A 22,815-nucleotide genomic window follows, 5' to 3' on the forward strand; every position below is an offset into this window, starting at 1 on the left:
TTTGCTGTGTCTGACAGAATTACAATGTCATCGGCGAACCTCAACATTTTTACCTCTTCTTCATGGATTTTAATACCTACTCCGAATTTTTCTTTTGTTTCCTTTACTGCTTGCTCAATATACAGACTGAATAACATCGGGGAGAGGCTACAACTCTGTCTCCCTCCCTTCCCAACCACTGCTTCCCTTTCATGTCCCTCGACTCTTATAACTGCCATCTGGTTTCTGTACAAATTGTAAATAGCCTTTCGCTCCCTGTATTTTACCCCTGCCACCTTTAGAATTTGAAAGAGTATTCCAGTCAACATTGTCAAAAGCTTTCTCTAAGTCTACAAATGCTAGAAATGTAGGTTTGCCTTTCCTTAATCCATTTTCTAAGATAAGTCGTAGGGTCAGTATTGCCCCCACGTGTTCCAATATTTCTATGGAATCCAAACTGATCTTCGCCAAGGTTGACTTCTGCCAGTTTTTCCATTCATCTGTAAAGAATTCCTGTTAGTATTTTGCAGCTGTGACTTACTCGATAATTTTCACATCTGTCAACACCTGCTTTCTTTGGGATTGGAATTATTTTATTTTTCGTGAAGTCTGAGGGTATTTCACCTGTCTCATACATCTTGCTCACCAGATGGTAGAGTTTTGTCAGGACTGGCTCTCCCAAGGCTGTCAGTAGTTCTAATGGAATGTTGTCTACTCCCGGGGCCTTGTTTCGACTCACGTCTTTCAGTGCTTAGTCAAACTCTTCACGCAGTATCTTATCTCGCATGTCATCTTCATCTACATCCTCTTCCATTTCCATAATATTGTCCTCAAGTACATCGCCCTTGTATAGACTCTCTATATACTCCTTCCACATTTCTGATTTCCCTTCTTTGCTTAGAACTGGGTTTCCACCAATGCTCTTGATATTCATACAAATGGCTCTCTTTTCTCCAAAGGTCTCTTTAATTTTCCTGCAGGCAGTATCTATCTCACCCCTAGTGAGATAAGCCTCTACATCCTTACATTTGTCCTCTAGCCATCCCTGCTTAGCCATTTTGCACGTCCTGTCGATCTCATTTTCGAGACGTTTGTATTCCTTTTTGCCTGCTTCATTTACTGCATTTTTATATTTCCTTCTTTCATCAATTAAATTCAATATTTATTCTGTTACCCAAGGATATCTACTAGCCCACGTCTTTTTACCTACTTGACCCTCTGCTGCCTTCACTACTTCATCCCTCAAAGCTACCCATTCTTCTTCTACTGTATTTCTTACCCCCATTCCTGTCAATTGTTGCCTTATGCTCTGCCTGAAACACTGTACAATCTCTGGTTTAGTCAGTTTATCCAGGTTCCATCTCCTTAAATTCCCACCTTTTTGCAGTTTCTTCAGTTTTAATCTACAGTTCATAACCAATAGATTGTAGTCAGAGTCCACATCTGCCCCTGGAAATGTCTTACAATTTAAAATCTGGTTCCTAAGTATCTGTCTTACCATTATATAATCTATCTGATACCTTCTATTATCTCCAGGATTCTTCCATGTATATGACCTTTTTTATGATTCTTGAACCAACTGTTAGCTATGACTAAGTTATGCTCTGTGCAAAATTCTACCAGATGGCTTCCTCTTTCACTTCTCTCCCCCAATCCATATTCACCCACTATGTTTCCTTCTCTCCCTTTTCCTAATCTCGAATTCCAGTCACCCATGACTATTACATTTTCGTCTCCCTTCAGTACCTGAATAATGTCTTTTATCTCATCATATATTTCATCAATTTCTTCATCATCTGCAGAGCTAGTTGGCATATAAACTTGTACTATTGTAGTAGGCGTGGGCTTCGTGCCTATCTTTGCCACAATAATGCGTTCACTATGCTGTTTGTAGTAGCTTACCCGCATTCCTATTTTTTTTATTCATTATTAAACCTACTCCTGCATTATCACTATTTGATTTTGTATTTATAACCCTGTATTCACCTGACCAAAAGTCTTGTTCCTCCTGCCACCAAACTTCACTAATTTCCACTATAGCTAACTTCAACCTATCCATTTCCCTTTTCAAATTTTCTAACCTACCTGCCCGATTAAGGGATCTGACATTCCACGCTCTGATCCATAGAACGCCAGTTTTCTTTCTCCTGATAACGACGTCCTCTTGAGTAGTCCCCGCCCGGAGATCCGAATGGTAGTTAGGATGCTGATAATCTAATATAATGTGCCACCAGTAATCACCTGACCACAACCAAAATGAAAGGTTCCAACACTAACAGATTATTCAGCAAGCAAATGCCAAACTGTGCTACACAAAATAGAAATCAAACATCATTCTTATGGTCCCGATGTTAACTGATAGTGTTTGCAGTGTTACATAATATATTTTATAATTTGTAGCATGTGCAGTGACGGGTAATGAGAAATGAATGAACAGTGTAGCACTAGCTTTTTACATTCCAACTGCAGTTACACTGTTTTAAACCGACATTTTGTATTCAGGAGCAAACCTAGAATGGATCCTACTATAGAGCTACAGCCGTCTACCCATCCCATCCTCGTAAGCTAGGCCTGGAAGTATGTAAATAGTTATACATATGAATTAAATATGGTAGAGTCACAATAGGCACAATAAAAAGATTCACACAACTAAAGTTTTCGGCCACTAAGGCCTTTGTCAGGCCCCAAACACACACCTGCAGTCTCAGAGAGCCGAGACCACACTGCGAACAGCAGCACCAGTGCATTACGGAAGTGGCGACTGGGTGGGGGTAAAGGAGGAGGCTGGGGAGGGGAGGGAGAAATATAGTATGGTGGGAGTGGTGGACAGTCAAGTATTGCAGTTTAGACGGAAGGCAGTAGAGAAGGTTCGGAGGGGGAAGAGGGTAAGTAGCCAAAAGTAGAGAAATAAAAGAAATCAAAAGACTGGGTGTGGCGGTGAAATGACGGCTGTGTAGTGCTGGAATGGGATTAGGGAGGAGGCTGGATGGGCGAGGACAGTGACTAACGAAGGTTGAGGCCAGGAGGGTTACGGAAACAGAGGATGTTTTGCAGGGAAAGTTCCCACCTATGCAATTCAGAAAAGCTGGTGTTGGCGGCAAGCATCCATATGGTACAGGCTGTGAAGCAATCATTAAGATGAGGGATATCATGTTTGGCAGTGTGCTCAGCAACAGGGTGGTCCACTTGTTTCTTGGCCACAGTTTGTCAGAGGCCATTCATGCTGACAGACAGCTTGTTAGTTGTCATGCCTATATAGAATGCAGCACATAGGTTGCAGTTTAGCTTGTAAATCACATGACTGGTTTCACAGGATGTCCCTGCCTTTGATGGGATAGGTGATGTCCATCACCTAAAAACTGATCCCGACCTTATAATCATACCTGCTGACAAAGGCTCCACCACCGTTGTTTTGAACTGCAAGGATTACGTGGCAGAAGAACTTTGTCAGCTGTCAGATGCCACAGTGATCCCATTCCAGTAATCCAGCAGGATCTCCAGTCAATACTCAAATCCTTAGGCCCATCCCAGAACCTCTCACCAGAGTCCATCACTCTACTTACCCCTACTATTCCCCGCACTCCCACTTTCTACATGCTTCCTAAAGTCCATAAACCCAACCACCCAGGACGCCCCATTGTGGCGGGTTACTGTGCCCCCGCTGAGAAAATCTCTGCTCCTGTAGACCAACACCTTCAAAGTATTATCTGGAACCTATCCTCCTATAAAAAAGATAACACCATTTCCTCAACCGACTCTCCACAGTTTCTGTCCCTTTACCACACGGTGCCCTGCTTGTCACTATTGATGCCATCTCCCTATACACTAACATTCCTAATGCCTATGGCCTTACTGCTGTCAAACACTACCTTTCCAGATGCCCTATGGGTTCCAAACCAACAACCTCCTTCCTAGTCTCCATGACCAACTACATTGTTACCCAGAATTACTTGTCCTTTGAATTTCCTACGAAAAAATCCATGGTACGGCTATGGGCACCCACATGGCACCATCCTAGGCTAACCTATTCATGAGCCATATAGAGGAATCCATCCTAAAAACCCAGAATCCTAAACCCCTCACCTGGTTCGGATTCATTGATGACATTTTTGCTATCTGGATTGAAGGTGAGGACACCTTATTCACATTCCTCCAGAACCTCTACAACTTCTCCCCCATTTGCTTCACCTGGTCCTACTCAACCCAACAAGCCACCTTCCTAGATGTTGACTTTCACCTCAGAGATGGCTACATCAGTACCTCCATCCATATCAAACCTACTTACCACCAGCAATACCCCACTTTGACAGCTGCCACCCATTCCATACCAAGAAGTTCCTTCCGTACAGCGTAGCCACCCATGGTCGCCGCATCTGCAGTGACGAGCATACTCACTCTCAAAATATACCGAGGGTCTCACTGAAGCCTTCACTGACAGTAATTATCGTCCCATCCTTGTACAAAAACAAATCTCCCGTGCCTTATCTTTCCAGTCTCCCACCACCTCCCAAACTCCCACAGTCCGGCCACAGAGGAGCTTTCCCCTTGTAACTCAGTACCATCCGAGACTGAAGCAACTGAATTACATTCTCCGCCAGGCTTTCAATTACCTCCTGAAATCAGTAATGTCCTGCCCACTATCCTTCCCACCACTCCTACCGTGGTATTCCGCCGTCCATCGTGCCTACACAATATATTTGTCGATCCTTACACAACCCCCAACCCCTTACCTCATGGCTCATACCCCTGTAATTGACCCAGATGCAAGACCTGTCCCATACATCCTCCTACCACCACCTATTCCAGTCCAGTCACTAACATCAGCTATCCCATCAAAGGCAGGGCTACCTGTGAAACCAGTCACATGATTTAAAAGCTAAGCTGCAACCTCTGTGCTGCATTCTATGTAGGCATGACAACCAACAAGCTGTCTGTCCGCATGAATGGCCACTGTGGCCAGGAACCAGGAAACTTGACCACCCTGTTGCTGAGCACACTGCCAAACATGATATCCCTAATCTTAATAATTGCTTCACAGCCTGTGCCATATGGATCCTTCCCACCAACACCAGCTTTTCTGAATTGTGCAGGTGAGAACTTTCCCTGCAATACATCCTACGTTCCGTAACCCTCCTGGCCTCAACCTACGTTTGTCACTGTCCTCACCCATCCAGCCCCCTCCCCCTGTTCCAGCACTACACAGCCTTTCAATTCCTTTTATTTCTATCCTTTCCGTTACTTGCCCCCTCCCCCCTCTGCAGCTTCTCTCCTGCCCATCGCCTAAACTGCAACACTTGACTGTCCGCAACTCCCACCATACTATCCCTCCCCCTCCCCGCCCGAGCCTCATGCACTGGTGCTGCTGTTCGCAGTGTGGTCTCAGCTCTCCGAGACTGCAGATGTGTGTGCAAATTGTATTTATATGAGAGTGCGCGCACGCACGCACACTCTTTCAGGTCAATGTGCAGCAAAGTGTTACATTACTGACAGAGTGGCAGAGCAGAGTTGAGTTTAATTATCTTTGTTGCACATGTAAGAATTAAAATTAGGGACATGGCAAAACAAATTGATTGTTTCATAACTTAATGAAATACCCACTTTTTTGCTCTCACAGATGTCACTGTCTCGTGCATTAACAAATCCAGCTTCATTTCTTACAATACTGTAAGTCGTTACGACAACATCAAATTTTGATAACCTGTGAAAGTAAACGAAAAACATCTATAAAGCACATTGCAACAGACTAAAAAGAAATTTACACAATGGTTTTAAAGTTAAGACATAAATGTTCTTAATAATTTAGAAGTAAATGGTACAAGTTACTTAAAAGTATAGATTTCAAGTCACTGACAGACACACAAAACAAGACCAAAAACTTCATTGGCATTTGAGAAAATCGATTTCTGAGCTAATATAGGATGGATCGACTCTTTGTCTTTATGACAACACAAACTCTGCTGATGAAACTTGCAATGAGGTGCCTGAATGTCTGTGAAGGAATGGCAGCCAATTCCTCCTCTACAGGCGAAATCGGAGAAAGTAACGATGCTAGAAGGCTGGTTGTCTGGAACGAAGCTGATGCTCAAACTCATCTCAGATCTGTTACACTGGGTTGAAACTCTAGACAGATCAGTCCATATCAGGAATTTGTCTCACAGGTGCTACTTTATGAAAGGGTGCTTTGTCACATTATTGTCTTCGAACTGTTGCTTAATTATACGCAGCACACAATGCTGTGAAACATACTTTTACCCTTCCACATTAAGCATTTTCGTAAGTGGAATAAGGTGCCCACGCCTAATCACAGAAATATACTGCTGTGCCGTAACACAGGCAATTTTTGGTGACTAGTGGACCTGATTCATATATTTAAGCTTGCAGGCTACCTCATCACATTACATGAAGGCCCTAGCACAATATGAATGGTATCCCTTTACAAACATGTCACGCCAACTAATTATGTCCAGACATACCCATTTTTGAGAGTACATTTATTTCATGTTCACACGAACTTCATATGCTTACATTTAATTATGCATCATGAACACTGCTTCTTCACACACACACACACACACACACACACACACAGCATCTCCACTACATGGTGAGTAGCAATCTGTCTTTTTCATAATATTGTCATTATTCATTCAAATAATTATTTAGATAGTCTGGTACGCTAGTGTAAGGAGTTGTGGCAGGCAGAACGGGCAAAGGGAGGAAGGAGACAGGAAGTCGGAGAAAGGACGCAAGGTGTGGAAGAAAAGTGGCAAGGAGTGGGAGGGACAGTTGAGGAAGGGTAGCCAATAGTTCAGAGGGAGATATCAGTTGTTTGGTATAGGAATGTGGGACAGAGATGTTGAAGTTGCACAGGATAAGAATGTGACACATGGACACTGACACCAGTGGATTCAAATGGCATATGATGACAATGATATTGAGTGGGTTGGGACAGGGTGACAGAACAGAGGAAAGAAAGATTGTGGGGAAGAGGGTGTGGGTGCAGGATGAGGGAAGTTAGGGTCCTGTGACAAGGTAGAGGCAAGTGTAGATGTGGGGGCTGGGTGCTAGTGGAGATTGAAGCCAAGTGGATGAGGAAACAAAGAATATGTTGCAAGGACAACTCCCATCTGTGTGGTGCAGATAAGCTGGTGTTGGGGGATCCAGATGACATGCGCAGTGATGGAACTACTGGAATCAAGCTTGTTGTACTGAGCAGCGTATTTCGCCATTGGGAACTCAAACTCTGCATTTGGTCAGTTTGGTGGTCACCGTTCATTTGGGTGGATAGTGGTTCGTAGTCATACCCACTTAATATTTTGTACAGAAATTGCAGAAGAGCTGTTATAAGCCTTTGCTGCTATCACATGCAGGAACAGGATAAGCCTATGACAGAACTGGAGTAGGATTGATGAAAGGACATATAGGTCTTGTGTCTGCTTTTTACACAGAGATATGATCCATGTGGCAGGAGTTTGGGAATGGAGTTGGCATAGGGATGAACAAGAGTATTGTGTAAGCTGGGTGGACAGTTGAATACCACTTTAGGAGAGGCATGAAGGATTACATGTAGAATTTCCCCAATTTCTGAGAATTATTATACACAGCTAAAGTCTTTGCAGACAATTTGGTTCAATTTTTCCAGTCTGGTATTTTACTGGGCGATGAGGTGATTGCTCTATTGGAGCTTGTTCCTGGGGGTGATGAGATGATTGGGGATACAGCATGGGAGGAGGAAGAATAAGCGAGGGTGTCTTGGCTCTGGGTCCAAGTCATTAAGATGTCATCAATGGACCAGAACCAAACAAGTAGTTTGGAGTTTTGGGAGGCAAGGAAAATTTCCTCCACATGGACCATAAACGGATTAGCATAGGAAGGTGTAAAGTAGTTGTCCACAGCCAGGCTGAGAAGCTGTTTGTGTATCTTACCCCTATATTGATGCCTCTTTTTTTTATCTTTTTCTTCTTCTTGTTTATCCCGGCTTCTTAAGATCTCTTGTGAAGAGGTTCCGTAGTTGTGTAGGACAATCAATGAAGTTACACAACAGTTAATAATTTAACTTTTGAAACTGCCGGTTTATTGGCATTTATGGAAAGAAAAACACTCTCGTACCCTCATGCGGTTAGCAAACTTCGTGTAACATGGTGCGTGTGTAAAGGGACTTACTATGTCACAAATCTTTCCAATGAATTAATTAAGCTGCTTTACAGTGTTGATAGGCCACATAATCAGCAAGGTGATAAGTGTATCAATTAAAACTGGACCTCAATATTTTGAATAAACTTTCGGTTCATTTTTTCTAAAAATCAGCACTTGTCTCAAAATTAATTTCCAAAATCATGCATTAAGTTCAAACACATTTGCAACTATTACACATGATTTACTGGACAGCTCGATCACGCACTGGCATGTAACGTATTTGAAATCTAGCACGCACGTTTCAGTTTTCCCTAATGGGACAAAATTCAAGACACCTTTATATTAAACAAATGGCATGTAATTACTAATTAAACATTCCTGATTCTGAATAAACATCAAGAACTAATATTTCATAATCAATAAAATTTTATCTCCTGAGAGGAATTACTAGTTTGCTAAAACGGATTCAGATTACAGTCAACTCGTGTCTGAACAATCACGTCACGAATCGACACTTGCTTGGAATGAACGAAATACCTATACTGAAAAATACTGTCCATTGAGTAATTTACAGGCTTTTATAACAACTCTGGTGCCCCTTGCATCGCTACACTGCCCCCCAATCTGTGATGTCGTGATAAGATCGAAGATGTTACAAGTTTCACTGGAGTGTGCCATGTTGTGTACTGTGCTATCATATCTTAGTTCAGCCATCCCTAGATTCATACCACAAGTTTTAACACGCACTTTACATCAAATTTTACATGAATAATTGTAAATGGGGGCCTACCAGAAATTGCCTGTTTAAATGAATCTCCAGAAGTCAATGAATTTGTTCAAATTTCACTTTCTGCCACAATGCACTTCACACTCATTAAACAAAACACACACACACACACACACACACACACACACACACACACAAAACACTTCATTATTTGGTGAGAAGCCCTTTCAACTGGCTGCACAGGGATTGCAGCCAGTTCTGATAGAAAATGGATAGAGCTGCGACCTCCACCGAGTAGTATACGCAGCTATAGTCAGCTCAGTGATCTTCTTCTTTCTTGCTTTTCAAACAAGCCGCGTATAGTGCCGGGTCGAATTACATATCAGCTAGTAACACTATCTCTGGTTCTCCACCATGTTTCTTGCGATTCTCTCTTGAGCAAGTGTTGTGCCTTCACCTGATATTGTTTTGTCAACAGAAAAATGAAGTGAATGCGCAATTCTTCTAGTTAGTCGGCGAATGTGTTTCATAATTTCTTTAAGAAAGATTAGTTCCTTGAAATTTTGTTTACAGCATTTGTTGTCTGTTTCACAGCTGGAGGTTGCTTACTGCATGTTGGGAATATTCTCATCTATGTGTGTATTGTGATATACTGCTGTGTTTAAAAGGTTTCATTCATTAACCGTCAAGTGCTGTTTTATTGTTATAAAAGCGTGCTACTGATTTGCTTATGCATTTTCCCTTATTGTGCAGATTTGCATCTTCATCATAAATACTGTGAGTATACTTGCTTGTTTTGGTGCATCATATACATTTTCATCCGATACTGAAGTTCTTTCTGTTCATTCTGTGGGGAAAGTTGAAGGATATTTGCTATGGTGATCCAGCGACAATGCCTGACAACATGCATCAGTGCATTGTCAATGCATGTGCGAACATTACAGAAGGGTGAACTACTTGCTGTTGAGAGGAATGTCGTTACACATATTGCCAAATGCATTGAGGTTGATGGACATAATGTTGAGCATTTATTGCATTAATGTGGTATTTACAGGTAATCACACTGTAACAGCATGCATTCTCAGAAAAGTTCACAAAGGTACATGTATCACAATGGAACAACGAAAATAAAATGTTCAAACGTACCTACATTCTGTATTTTAATTTAAAAAACCTACCTGTTACCAACTGATTGTCTAAAATTGTGAGTCATATGTTTCCGACTATTACAGCGCCATCTAACACAGATCGAAAACAGTGGTCCAACTAAAACATCCATATCTCTTTACGTACTACACGAATATGTAATACAAAATGGGGATTCCTATTTTAAAAAACACAGTTGGTATCTGTTTGACCTATGGCAGTGTCATCTAGCGGGCCAACCATAGTGCCATCTGGTTTCCCCCTTCAAGGTAGACAAGTTTCGTTCTTTGTAGTTTTTTCGTTTGACGCTTATTTCGTGAGATATTTGGCCCGGTCACTATCAATGGACCACCCTGTATACAAAATAATGAACAAAATAATATATCTTTTAGCTCATCCTGTGGTTCATGTCTAATATCGGTGTCCTGTTAGTAAATACTCCTCTCATTCTCTTTTCCTTCATTTTCTCTTCATAAATGGTACACATCTTCTCATTGACAATATTTCTTTATCTCTGTGTGGTGGAATAAACCTTTTATCACATCAGAACTACAGTCAGAAGGAATGTAACTTCCTTCATGGGGAATCTGTATTATTCTTTATGGTCCTGTATACTTAAGGGTATTCATATCTTGTGGATCATCCATTTGGCAAAGCGTAGCGCCTAGGCCTATTTCAGAACCATCAGTGGCAATCTAAAAATACTGTTTAAGTTTCGGATGATGTAACAACGGGTCATTAACTAAAGCATCTCTGATTTTGTCAAATGCTTGACTACACTCAGGGGTCCATTTCCACATGATGATCTTTCGCAGTAACTGTAATAAACATTCTTGAAAGACTAATTGATGTAGGCAAAAATCAGTGGAAAAATGAGGCTAATCCCATGACAGATTTTACCCTTTTTATTTTTAGGATAGGGACACTCTTTGATAGTACTCATTTTCTAAGGCTTCAGCATAATACCATTCAGCGTAATGATATGTCCTAGGAACTTCAGTTGACTTCTGGCGAATCTAGATTTCATTAAATTTACTGTTACTCCATAGTCTAAGAATTTCGCAAATACTTTTTCAAGCAGATCAAGATGCTGCTCCTATGTTTCGGTAGCGATCAATAAGTCGCCCACATACAAGGTAACTCTATTGAGCAATTCTAGTCTAAGTACAGTATCTAGTGCCAATACACCTCCACTAATATTTATTCCAAATGGCATAACAGTGAATTGGTAACTTCTGCCCGTAAAAATAAAAGCAGTATACTTTTAAGATACAATAGATTTTCATTTGCCAGTATGACTTCTCATATCAAAGGATATCAGGAAGCAGGCACCACAGAATTTATGAATTAACTTGTCCTAATTCTCAGGTCTTGTCTGTACCGGTGTGATTATCTTGTTTATCTCTCTGGCATCTAGAACTAATCTGATGTCACCATTTGCTTTGAGGACCACCAAAAAACAGGCTACTACAATATTCAGAATGAGGGGCCTCTATAATTCCTCACTCTAACATTTTGTTAATTTCTTTCCTGACTGCCTCTCTCTTTGACCAAGAAACAGAACAGGAAGCACGACAAAAAGATTTCTGTGGATACGTCTTAATGTCTTATTCAAAACCTTTGATTATTCCAGGGCATTTGCTAAATATGGGCAGATTATTACTTAACAAGCAACACAAATCTTCTCGTTGATTTGTAGATAAGTATTCGGATATCTTCTCCTGAAGTGTAACTTGACTTATTTCTTCTCCAGTATATTCAATATAGAAAATATCACCGACTAAATTACCGTCAATACCAATTTAGCCAACCATTAACTTCATGCAATACTGATCCAGAACTATTTCGCCCTTTATCATAGAGGCTGTCAAAACATTGCCTTCAGAGTCCAAGGTACATGTTCCTTCTTTTAAATTGATGACAGCTCCAACATTACACAAAAAATCTAGACCCCAAACACATGGTACGGTCATTCTTGGAACAATTAAGAAGGTACATTCTATTGAAAATGATTGCTTGTCCGTAACTGGTTCCTAGTTACCTCCTCATGATGATTATATCCACTTTCACTCCCCTCACCTGTCACTTTCAAGCTTTGAGTTGCATTATCTCACACTCTCCTTGTTCGGGTGTACACTTTTTCTAATATCTTTATACACAGTTAAAATATCAATATCAACTCAAAATATACTTTCACCAATCATAGAACTGTTCTTTTATACTATGTCTACCCTACTCACACCTCTGAGTATCCCACGTTAGGCGCGAGTACTTATCCTTTCCAATGGGTCGAAGTTCGTGCCTTGGGCCTGAAGTTGTTAGTATATTCTTTTCGAGGCCCAAGTTGAGGCGCAAAATATACCGATGCCTCTTCTTTAATCTTTTTTTTCTTCTTGCTTATCCCAGCTTCTTGAGATCTCTTGTGAAGAGACACGATACAACAAGTTCCATAGTAGTGTAGGACAATCAATGGAGTTACACAACAGCTAATAATTTAACTTTTGAAACTGCCGGTTTATTGGCATTTATGGAAAGAAAAACACTCTCATACTTTCAAGTGGTTAGCAAACTTCATGTAACATTTTGTGTGTGTGTAATGGGCCTTACTATGATGCAAATCATTCTAATAAATTAATTAAGCTGCTTTACAGTGTTGCTAGGCAACATAATCAATAAGGTGATACATGTTTCAATTAAAACTGGACCTCGATATTTTGAATAAACTATCCATTCATTTTTTGTCAAAATCAGCACTTGTCTCAAAAAATTAATTTCCAAATTCGTGCGTTAAATTCAAATGCTTTTGCAACTATTATACGTGATTTACTGGACAGCTCAACCATGCACTGGCATGTAACGTATTTCAAATCGAGCGTGCAGACTTCAGTTTTCCCTAATGGGCTAAATGACTTTTTGCAATAACATGATGTGTCTATCTCACATAAAGTTGAAACCAAACTGGATCTACTCTCCATTTGGGTCAAGTTCACAAAATAAAATTCACCACATAGGTCAGTGAACTGGACATACACACTTTTAGCACTCTAAGTGATAACTCTTCTCAGAGTAAAAGCTGCACATAAATTCAAACTTTTTTATGCAAAAAAATTTTAAACACCTTTATATTAAACAAATAAATTATGGCATGTAATTACTAATTAAATGTTCCTGATTCTGAATAAACTTCAAGAAGTTACATTTCATAATCAATAAAATTTTATCACCTGAGAGAAATTACTAGTTTGCTAAAATGGATTCAGTCAACTCGTGTCTGAACAAAGACGTCACGAATCGACACTTGCTTGGAATGAACGAAATACCTATACTGAAAAATACTGTCCGTTAAGTAATTTACAGACTTTTTTTAACAATTCTGGTGCCCCTTGCATCGCTACACTGCCCCCCCAATCTGTAATGTCGTGATAAGATCGAAGATGTTACAAGATTCACTGGAGCGTGCTACAGTTGTGCACTGTGTTGTTATACCTAAGTTCAGTCATCCCAAGATTATATCAGAGATGCAACTGATTAGCTGTATAAGGAATGAGGTGGTGGGTTTCGAATCAGAAGCACACAGAGAGGTAGTGTACGAGAGCAGTAAGGTCATTTGCATGGTGGATTTTGGTGTATAGGGAGGTAGGATCAGCAGTGACAAGTACAGTGCTGGAGATGGTTAGAGTCAGTGAAGGAATTGGTTCATATCTTCAATTTTGGGAGCCGAGGATATAGGCAGTTGGTTGGAGGCATAAACTGACAAAAACTGTAGATTCTTTCAAGGAGATCACAGTAACTAGCCCAAAGTGATATCAAGGATTGTTAGGTTTATGGATTTTGGGAAGCACATAGCATGTGGGTGTGCTGACAGTAATTGGGGTGAATAGGAGATGGATTTGGAAGGGCAACACAGCAATGGGCCTAAGGATTTGAGTATGAATTGGAGGTTGTGCTGGACCTCTGAGATGGGATCACTAGGGCAGGGCTTGTAGGCAGAGGGATCAGACAGCTGGCGCAAAAACAACTGTGGTCATAAGAGCTTACATCACATCACTAATAAGAAAAATAAGTTAAATGTGACTATATGTTAAGCCCAATTGACAGAAGAAAAGGCAGCTAAAAACAAGTACTTTCTCTTGGAGAAAGATACACAAAATATGCCGCAGAGACAGTGGAGATCCCCAACCAAAGAGTAACCTTTGCCATATTGTTACTATGGACAAAAAGTAAAACACGGTGGGCAGCCTGCACATCATTTGCTAAAACAGCCAATAACATAGACAACAAACATATGCTGAATCAAGAGCAGTTAAAAAACAGGAGGCATTCAGTCAGGAAATGGTGAACCGTCAAAGGTTGACAATAACGAGCACAAAGTGGTTGGGGTTGGGTTGTTTGGAGGAAGAGATCAAACTGCGAGGTCATCGGTGTCATTGCATTAGGGAAGGCAGGGGAAGGAAGTCGGCCGTGCCCTTTCAAAGGAACCATCCTGACATTTGCCTGGAGCGATTTAGAGAAATCACGGAAAACCTAAATCAGGATGGCCGGACGCGGGGTTGAACCGTCATCCTCCCGAATGCGAGTCTAGTGTGCTAACCACTGCGCCACCTCGCTCGGTGCACAAAGTGGTGGGGATCAACACTTAGTAAATGACAAAGGCTAAAAAGGCAGTGCCCAACACGCATTGTAGCTAAACTGATCTCGTCATGGTGAGAGGAGAGGTCCAGAGGAGTTCACCCATGCCACTGGGGAGGTTTAATTTCCTGGAGGTTGTTCCCACAAAGAGAAGACCAAAGAGAAGACCAGTGGTGATGCCAAAGTGACACCATCTGCTGACAGACAGCAACACAGAGACCATACAAAGGAATGGAAGAGCTAGAAAGACAAGGCTGAAGGACTGTAGCCTTGGCAGCAGCATCAGCAGCCTCATTTCTCACCAGATCGACATGACCAGAAACCCACATGAACATCACAGCGGCTCTCTCAACAGTGACCAAGTGGAAACTTTCTTGGACTTGCCGCACTAAGGGATGGACTGTGTCCAGCGCACAGAGGCTCGAAGAGCACTTAGAGATACGGTCTATGTGACAATTAAAAAGCCTGTGTCACTGGATGTACTGGGTGGCCTGATAGAGGACAAAGAGCCTTGCTGTAAGTATTGAAGTCTTCTAAAAGCCGATACCAAAAATGGTTGGTGTCAATGAACAATGCACACCTGACACCACGATCAGTCTTGGAGCCATCAGCGTATATGAAGGTGCTAGCGCTAAGTTGCAAGCGAAGATCAAGAAACAGTGATAGATTGAACCCAAAGTAGTTTTTTTGGGAACTGAAAGAAGTACAACATGAACACGGGTCGCCTCATAAAGCCAAGATGGTGAAGGTTTCACAACCATCTGGAATTTGAAGTTAAGCTGCCAGAGCAGTAGCTGAAAGTGAGCTCTGGGAGGTAGCAGAGAAAAGGGCACGCCCCATACTGGCGGACAAGGGAGTCATTGAAAATGAGGGCACAGGATGGGTGATCCGGCATGACAAATGGCATGTGTATCTGCTGGGATCATCATGTTGATATGACAGTGGTAATTCAGAAGCTTCTGCATAGAGATCTTCAGCTAGGATCCTGTAAAAGGTGCCAGTGAACTAAAGTATTCTACAATGGTGGAGTGAGTTATGACGGCATAAGATGAACGGACATGCAGATGAATAAAGGAAACACCCATAGTCTAGTTATGAACGAACAAGAGATCGATAAAAATTGGGGAGAGTGGACCGATTACTCCCCAGAAAGCACCACTCAGGATACATAGAACACTGACGGACCGGGTAAAGTGGGCAGCCAGGTAAGACACGTGGGAAGACCAAGTACGTTTTCTATCAAGCATGAGATTCAGGAATTTTGTAGTTTTAGTGAATGCAAGAGCAACAGGGCCAAGATTTAAAGATTGTGGAGGAAACCCATTATGCCACCAGAAATTCATACAAACGGTCTTGTCAGTGGAAAAGTGAAAGCCATTGTTAGTGCTCACAAGTGAAGACAACTGGAACATCACTGAAGATGCCACTCAAGGAGATAAGTATATGGAGAACTGCATTAGAAGTTGTAGATGAAACGGGAGCCATAGATGCCTGGCTTTTGGAGACAGTCTATAATACAGTTAATGGCTATAGTATGATAATTACACTCAGCACAGCAGCACCTTGAGGCACCCCACTCTCGTGGCTAAAGGTGTCTGAAAGGCCAAACCCACACTATGAGAATTTTATTACCAAATTCATCCAAACAAAACCACCATGCCACCAATCTTTTCTTGGGGGCCAAAGGATAAACGCTGGTGGACATTCATTGGAGAATGAAAAATCTGTATGGGGCATCATGTCTTTCAAACAACCGTTGTGGAATAGTACACCACATTCTACATTGCTTCATGACACCGTATGTCCCCATACCACAAATGTCAAAATGCACAACTTCACCAAATCGAGTTGACCCATGACCACCCGCTGTACAGGTAGTTATCAAGCATTTGATCCCTTAAAAAAAAAAAAAAAAAAAAAAAAAAAAAAAAAAAAAAAAAAAAAAAAAAAAAAAAAAAAAAAGAAGGCCTTGAAGGGTCAATGATTCTTGTTGAATGAGCCCTGTGCAGCATGCAGTTACGGACTTCTTCACACACGCCGACACGGTGTTTACCAACTAGGTATCTCCTACCTGCTGCGCTGGTGGGATCAATGCCTCAATTCTCACACCAATTTTGCCCAATTGGCATACCAATTCTGAACGGTAATGCATTTGAACAGAAACTTTTTTTATTGCCCCTTATACAACACAGGCACAAGTTTTTCTATAGGGTTGTTTCACTAGCATGCAGCCATTTCATTAGTGATAGCTGCCAGTTGGTGGGTCAGGCAGTCAGACTGCAGCCTGACACAGAAAACCAGGAAAGATAGTCTTTAAGGAATCGTAGTGCCACTTGCATGTAGCAAATCCACAATCAAAAAGAAAGTAAAAAGTCATAGGAATTTAATGGATTATCCCAGAATATCTGAAGGAATAAAAGTAAACTCTGTGAGGTTAGGTTATTATAGTTATTGACATATGAATTTCATGCTGTTTTATGGTCAAATATTAGAGAGCAAGTTTCTTATTCTGTTCTTAATTATTTTCATTTTGTGGATATCTAAGCATCATCATTTGTCGATGTGCTGACAGTTGGGTAATTAGCAGGTGCAGTCCATGTAAATTGCCTACTATGAGAAGTCAAGTTGTAAGCCCCCCAAATAATAGTCCAATAGCTCCATAGCTGTACATATAGTTTCAGACAATATGAAGAACTTTTATCCCTTCCACACTTGCTGTTCCTATGTTTTCTTCAAATTTCTTAGTTTTTTCTTACCACCACCCCAGCTACCACCATCCATCACTAATGCTTCTATTCCAAGTGTCTCTCTTCCTTATTTTTAACTTTAGGCTGCATCCTCAGCTTCTAATAAATTCACCATTTTTCTCATCTGCTACTAGTATCTATTTATTGCTTTTCCTCTTGTTCCATATTCTTTGGTGTATCTTACTTGTAGTGCTGAGGAAGATTTCAGGCTTGTAAATTAAGATTTTATCCATCTCTTCAGCCTCTCCTGTCTGTCAAGCGAAACTTCAGTTCCAGAAGCTAGTGCAGATGTTAGCTTCTATTAATGTTTGAATTGACTATAAACTGGTATCCAACTATTTTCCCCATCATGTTTATTTGTTTTAAATAAACCAATGGAAAAATTGAGGATGGAATGTAACAATATTATGAAAAGGAGAGTTGCTACTCACCATATAGTGGAGATGCTAATTCACAGACAGGCACAACAAAAAGACTGCCACAAATAAAGTTTATGGCCAGTAGTAGCCAAAAGCTTTATTTGTGACGGGCTTTTATGTTGTGCCTCTCTGCGACTCAGAATCTCCGCTATAAGGTGAGTAGTAACTTTCCTTTTTGTAATATTGTTGCTTGTTTTAAAGTATTTTTTACTTTTTTTTTCCAATACTTCACAGACATTGTTAAGAACGTCTGTGTGTATCTATACCATTGAAGGTTTCAAGAGACAAATATAGTTGACAGTTGTAAAACTTTTGACTGCAATTGATGACAAAGAATAGTGGATGTAGCACTATACACAGGATTATAGCACGTGGCAAAACAGAACTTCGAAAATATTCTTGACAGATGCAGACGTAGGAGCAGTCGCTCACTATTGCAGATGATATACATTCAGGTCAACTACGACAACATAGCACATTAACTTACCTTCTAGCACTCTTTTCCCGTGAAGATCCATGATGCACTACAACTTTAAGAATATCACTCTTGCATTTTGATTTTATTTCACTTTCCCACTGGTTCACCAAACTGGCAGGACACACAACCAACGTGCCACCATTTTCCCCTGCAACACAGAAAAGAGGTTTTTCCCCAATAATTTGTCACTGTTTTAGATTCTCTGAACACATAAAATAACAAGAACATTAACTGACCCACAGATCTAGAAATAGTAATATGTTTGTATCGGACAGATAATCTTTAAGATTTTTCTGGCAACAGTAAAGAAAAGCAAATAATATTTACAACAAATGACTACATTTAGCTCCTAATAGAGTGGGAAGATCAAGTAAACTGTTCACGTTTTATACATAGATTATTAGTTACCAACATTCTCCTTGTTTGACTAGGTATTCAAACTTTCGGTTCACTGTTCCACTTTAGCAGCACTTCAACACAAAGTCACAGTCTGGAGATCATAGACCATAGAATTCAATACATCCTCAGAATGTATCCAAGCAGGTTTGAGCAGATTTATCATGCATTAATAACAGTAAGGTTATAATTTTCAATAAAAAGTGCTTCATACAAACGTGTAAATCACAACTGATTTTGATTATCCACATGAACAGGCACAAATATATTTTAGTTGATGCAGTTGCAAAAGTGTACTGCTATCAAACAGTAACTCCAGTACCAGATTAGGTTATTATCGACTACACACTGGGCATCATTATCAGGTTGTAAAAAGTTCTAATTGTAATGGAAACACAGTAGCCACAATTTACATGAGAATCAAAGTGCAACTCCAAGTAGCTCTTTGGTTACAGTCATATACACTGACGAGCTAAAACATTTTTATCACCTGCTTAACAGCAGATTGCGCCACATTTGAAAGCAATACAGCAGCAAACATGCCTGATATGGGTGTAACAGATCCTTGGTACATATACTGAGTTCTACAGTACCAGGTGTTTATGCAAAGGTCATGTAATTCCTGTAAACTACAGGCTGAATGTTTCTTGGAGGCAAAGAGAGGGTTGCCCAGTAGCATCCCAATCATGTTCCAGAAAATTCTGATCAGGTAAATTTTGTAACCAAGACAGCAGTGTGAGTTCTTATCAAGCTCCTCTAACCACTATAGCACGATTTTGGCTTTGTGACATTGATTATCCTGCTGGGAGAAGACATTACTGTATCAAAAATGATTGCAAGCAGCTGATCCCTGGTAATGCTCACACAGTCCATACCTGTCATTGTACCCTCAATTACTAACAAAATTCTCAAGTCACAATTTTCAGTATTGTTCCCAGGACTGACCGTGGCCACCTTGTTCTGAGTGAAGTGGAAGGACTAAACCAGAGACTTTGAAGCTAGCCTGGGAATTCCCACACTTGCGCCATAGGGTTGACAACAGTAGGGTTCCTGTAAATATGTCAGGTGTGCACTACACATAAGAGGGTGCTACCCAGGTAGCTAACTGAATGTGGGGTGCACACAAGGCTCTCCTTTCTCTTTTCCTTTTTTTTAATGGTAGGTAGCTCCCAATTCAGTCCAGGTAACAACAAGTGTAAGGGACCCAGAAGTAAAAGTCTCAGATCCAAAGAATACTCATCCCTCTCCCCACAGACAAGAGTATCAATAGTTAACTGCTACAGAATTCACAACGAAGTGCCAGAGTTTGAAGCACTCCTGAAATGCAGTGAAGCTCACATAATATTAAATATCAAGAGGTGTTTGAAATCAGAAACTGATGGCAGTGACATTTTGGAGGAAAAGTTGAATGATAATGCAAAAAATAACATGAATCAGCAAAATAAAGCAAAATCAGTGATTTTTTAAATGAAATATAGTAAAATCTGTCCCTTTCACATATAAAAAGATGTGGTAAGTAAGTATAACTGCGTGGAATTTGGTAAAAACATAGCAACACAAAAGAAGTCAGTAAAATTTGCTAAAGAAACATATTTGACAAGATAACATTGAAGCTGGCAAAAAATGACCTAATTTGGGAAAAATGACCACGTCCGGCATTAAAAAAATTAAATAAGGAAATTTTAATAATTTCAACAAAATCTCAGCAAATCTGGCAAGAAATCTCATTGAATTTGGGACAGAATTACAGAGAATTTGCCAAAGAACAGGAGTGAATTTGCTACAGAATAACAACAAGATTGCCAAAGAATAACACCAAAATTGGCAACAAATAGCCAAATATTTAGTGAAAAAAACACACACACAGCACTGAATTTGGCAAAGAACTCTGGACTGGCAAAAAATAACACTGAAATTTGTGAAAAATAAACCAAATTTCTTAAAAAAAATTCAGCAAAACATATTAAAATTAGCAAAAAAAGCACAGATGGCGGAAAAAAAATAACATGGAAAAGTAGGAAAAAGTAACATCGAAATTAGCAAAAAATACATCGAATCACTGAATTCGCAAAAAAATATACTACCAATACTTGAGGAAAATAACATTCAACCTGAGAAAAAGATAATACTGAAAAAGGGGGAGGGAGGGAGGGAGGGAGGGAGGGAGGGAGGGAGGGAGGGAGGGAGGGAGGGAGGGAGGGAGGGAGGGAGGGAGGGAGGGAGGGAGGGAGGACTGAAGTTGGGTATCAAAGTAACTAAGATATTTACAAAAGACATGAATTTGGTGTCAAAATTAGTTATTTCGCAAAAAATAGCACCAAACTTGACAAAAAAAACACCAAAATTAGCAAAATAACATCAAATTTGGAAAAAAATATCAAATCTGGCCATGAAATAAAATGACTTTTTCCTATTGCTACTACTGGGAAATGGAGGTTGTGTATTTGTTGCAGTAGACAATAAACTCAAATCCTCAGAGATGGTAACTGAAGCTGCATGCGAGATTGATTGTGCAAGACTGAGTACCAGGTGTGCGCATAAAATGGTAATTGGATCCTTCTACTGTCCACCAGACCGATCTCATGATGTAATGAAAAACTTTAGACAAAACCTCCAATTCACTTGCATGTGAGTACCCCAGTCATACTGTAATCATTGGGGGAGACTTTAATCGTCCAACAACTAATTGGAAAAATTATGGTTTTGTTAGTCGTGGGGTAACAAAACATACTCTGAGACATTACTAAATGGCTTCTCTGAAAACTACACAGAACATAGTTCAATCCCCCACATGATGGAAATATATTGGATCTAATGGCAACAAGGAGATTTGACCTCTTTGATGATGTCCACATCAAAACTGGTACCACTGACCACAACACCATTGCAGTAACAATGATAATAAAGTATGAAAGACAACTAAAACAAATAAAAAGATATATGTGCTCAGTACTCTAGATAAAAAAGCAGTAGTGTCAGGTCTCATAAAGGAATTTGAAACTTTCAGCACAGGGCGCGGCAAGTAGAGGAACTATGGCTCAAGTTTAAAAGAACTGTTTACCATGCACTGCACAGATGTACCCAGTACAACCATTCATAATGGAGGAGACCTTCCATGGTGTACAGTCACTGTAAAGAAACTACTAAAGAAACAGAGAGTACTGCATAATAGGTGAGATAGAGGTAGAGGTAGAGAGGTGCTGAAGCAAATGCATTTGGCTGTCAAGAGATCAATATGTGAAGCCTTTAGTGATTACCATAGTAGAGTATTGTCAAATGATCCTAAACAAAACCCAAAGAAATTTTGGCCGTATGTAAGGGCTGCTAGTGGCATCTAAGTTAATGTCCAAATTGCACAGAAACTAAAATTTAGGGCAGGAATGCAAAAGATGAAATGCTTAACCTCATTTTCAAATGTTCCTTAACAAAGGAAAACCCACAACAACTGCACCAATTTCATCATTGCACCATTGAAAAGATGAGTGAAATAAGTATTTGTGTCAGAGGTATTGAGAAACCACTGAAACAGGTAAAACTGAACCAAGTTCCAGGTCCAATGGTACCTGTATTGGATTCTCTGCCGAATTTGTGGCCGAGTTAGTCCCATTTCTACCAATAATCTACAGGAAATCTCTCAAACTAAAAACCATGATTCGTAGTTGGAAGAGAGTACAGATTTACAAGAAGGGTAATAGAAGTGACACACAAAACTAACATCCTATATCCTTAACATCAATTTGTTGTATAATCTTAGAACATATTCTGGGCTCAAATAGAATAAGATATTTTGAACAGACAACCTCCATATCATCCTGCATGCATTCTGAAAAGCATTTTAGTCACTAGGGAAAATGGCAAGTGCCATAACCAGTTTTCCCAGGAAATAGGCTCAGTAGAGGAGGGATCAAAATAAGAGAACACTTGTCTTGGCTTATCTGCAGATATTCAATTTCTGAAAAAAATGACTGTCAAAGTTTGCACGGCATCTTCGAGGTATTTTATGTGAGTTTTACTGCACAATATCCTGAGACAAAATGGTGGCACAGTGGCTAATGTCACAGTTGTTCCATGTTTGAAAGCTGTTCCATGTTTGAAAGCTGAATACTCTACATATTTTTGTTCTTCATTTATATATCAATATCTGTAGCAGATTTCTAA

The 22,815-nt window shown here is 40.2% G+C and overlaps 1 protein-coding gene across 1 annotated transcript in view; it reads right to left on the reverse strand.

Annotated features, from left to right (window-relative positions):
• LOC126283995 (transcription termination factor 2) overlaps positions 1 to 22,815 on the reverse strand; it is a 237,771-nt gene that overhangs the window by 114,823 nt on the left and 100,133 nt on the right. Inside the window, exons 10-11 of the mRNA XM_049982531.1 lie at positions 18,271 to 18,409; positions 5,578 to 5,677 (exon numbers count right to left, since the gene is read on the reverse strand). Of these exons, the coding sequence (XP_049838488.1) occupies positions 5,578 to 5,677; positions 18,271 to 18,409 (239 nt within the window). The remainder of the gene's footprint in view (positions 1 to 5,577; positions 5,678 to 18,270; positions 18,410 to 22,815) is intronic.

This window comes from Schistocerca gregaria, chromosome 8, assembly GCF_023897955.1.
Source record: "Schistocerca gregaria isolate iqSchGreg1 chromosome 8, iqSchGreg1.2, whole genome shotgun sequence".
NCBI classification, from domain to species: Eukaryota; Metazoa; Arthropoda; class Insecta; order Orthoptera; family Acrididae; genus Schistocerca; species Schistocerca gregaria.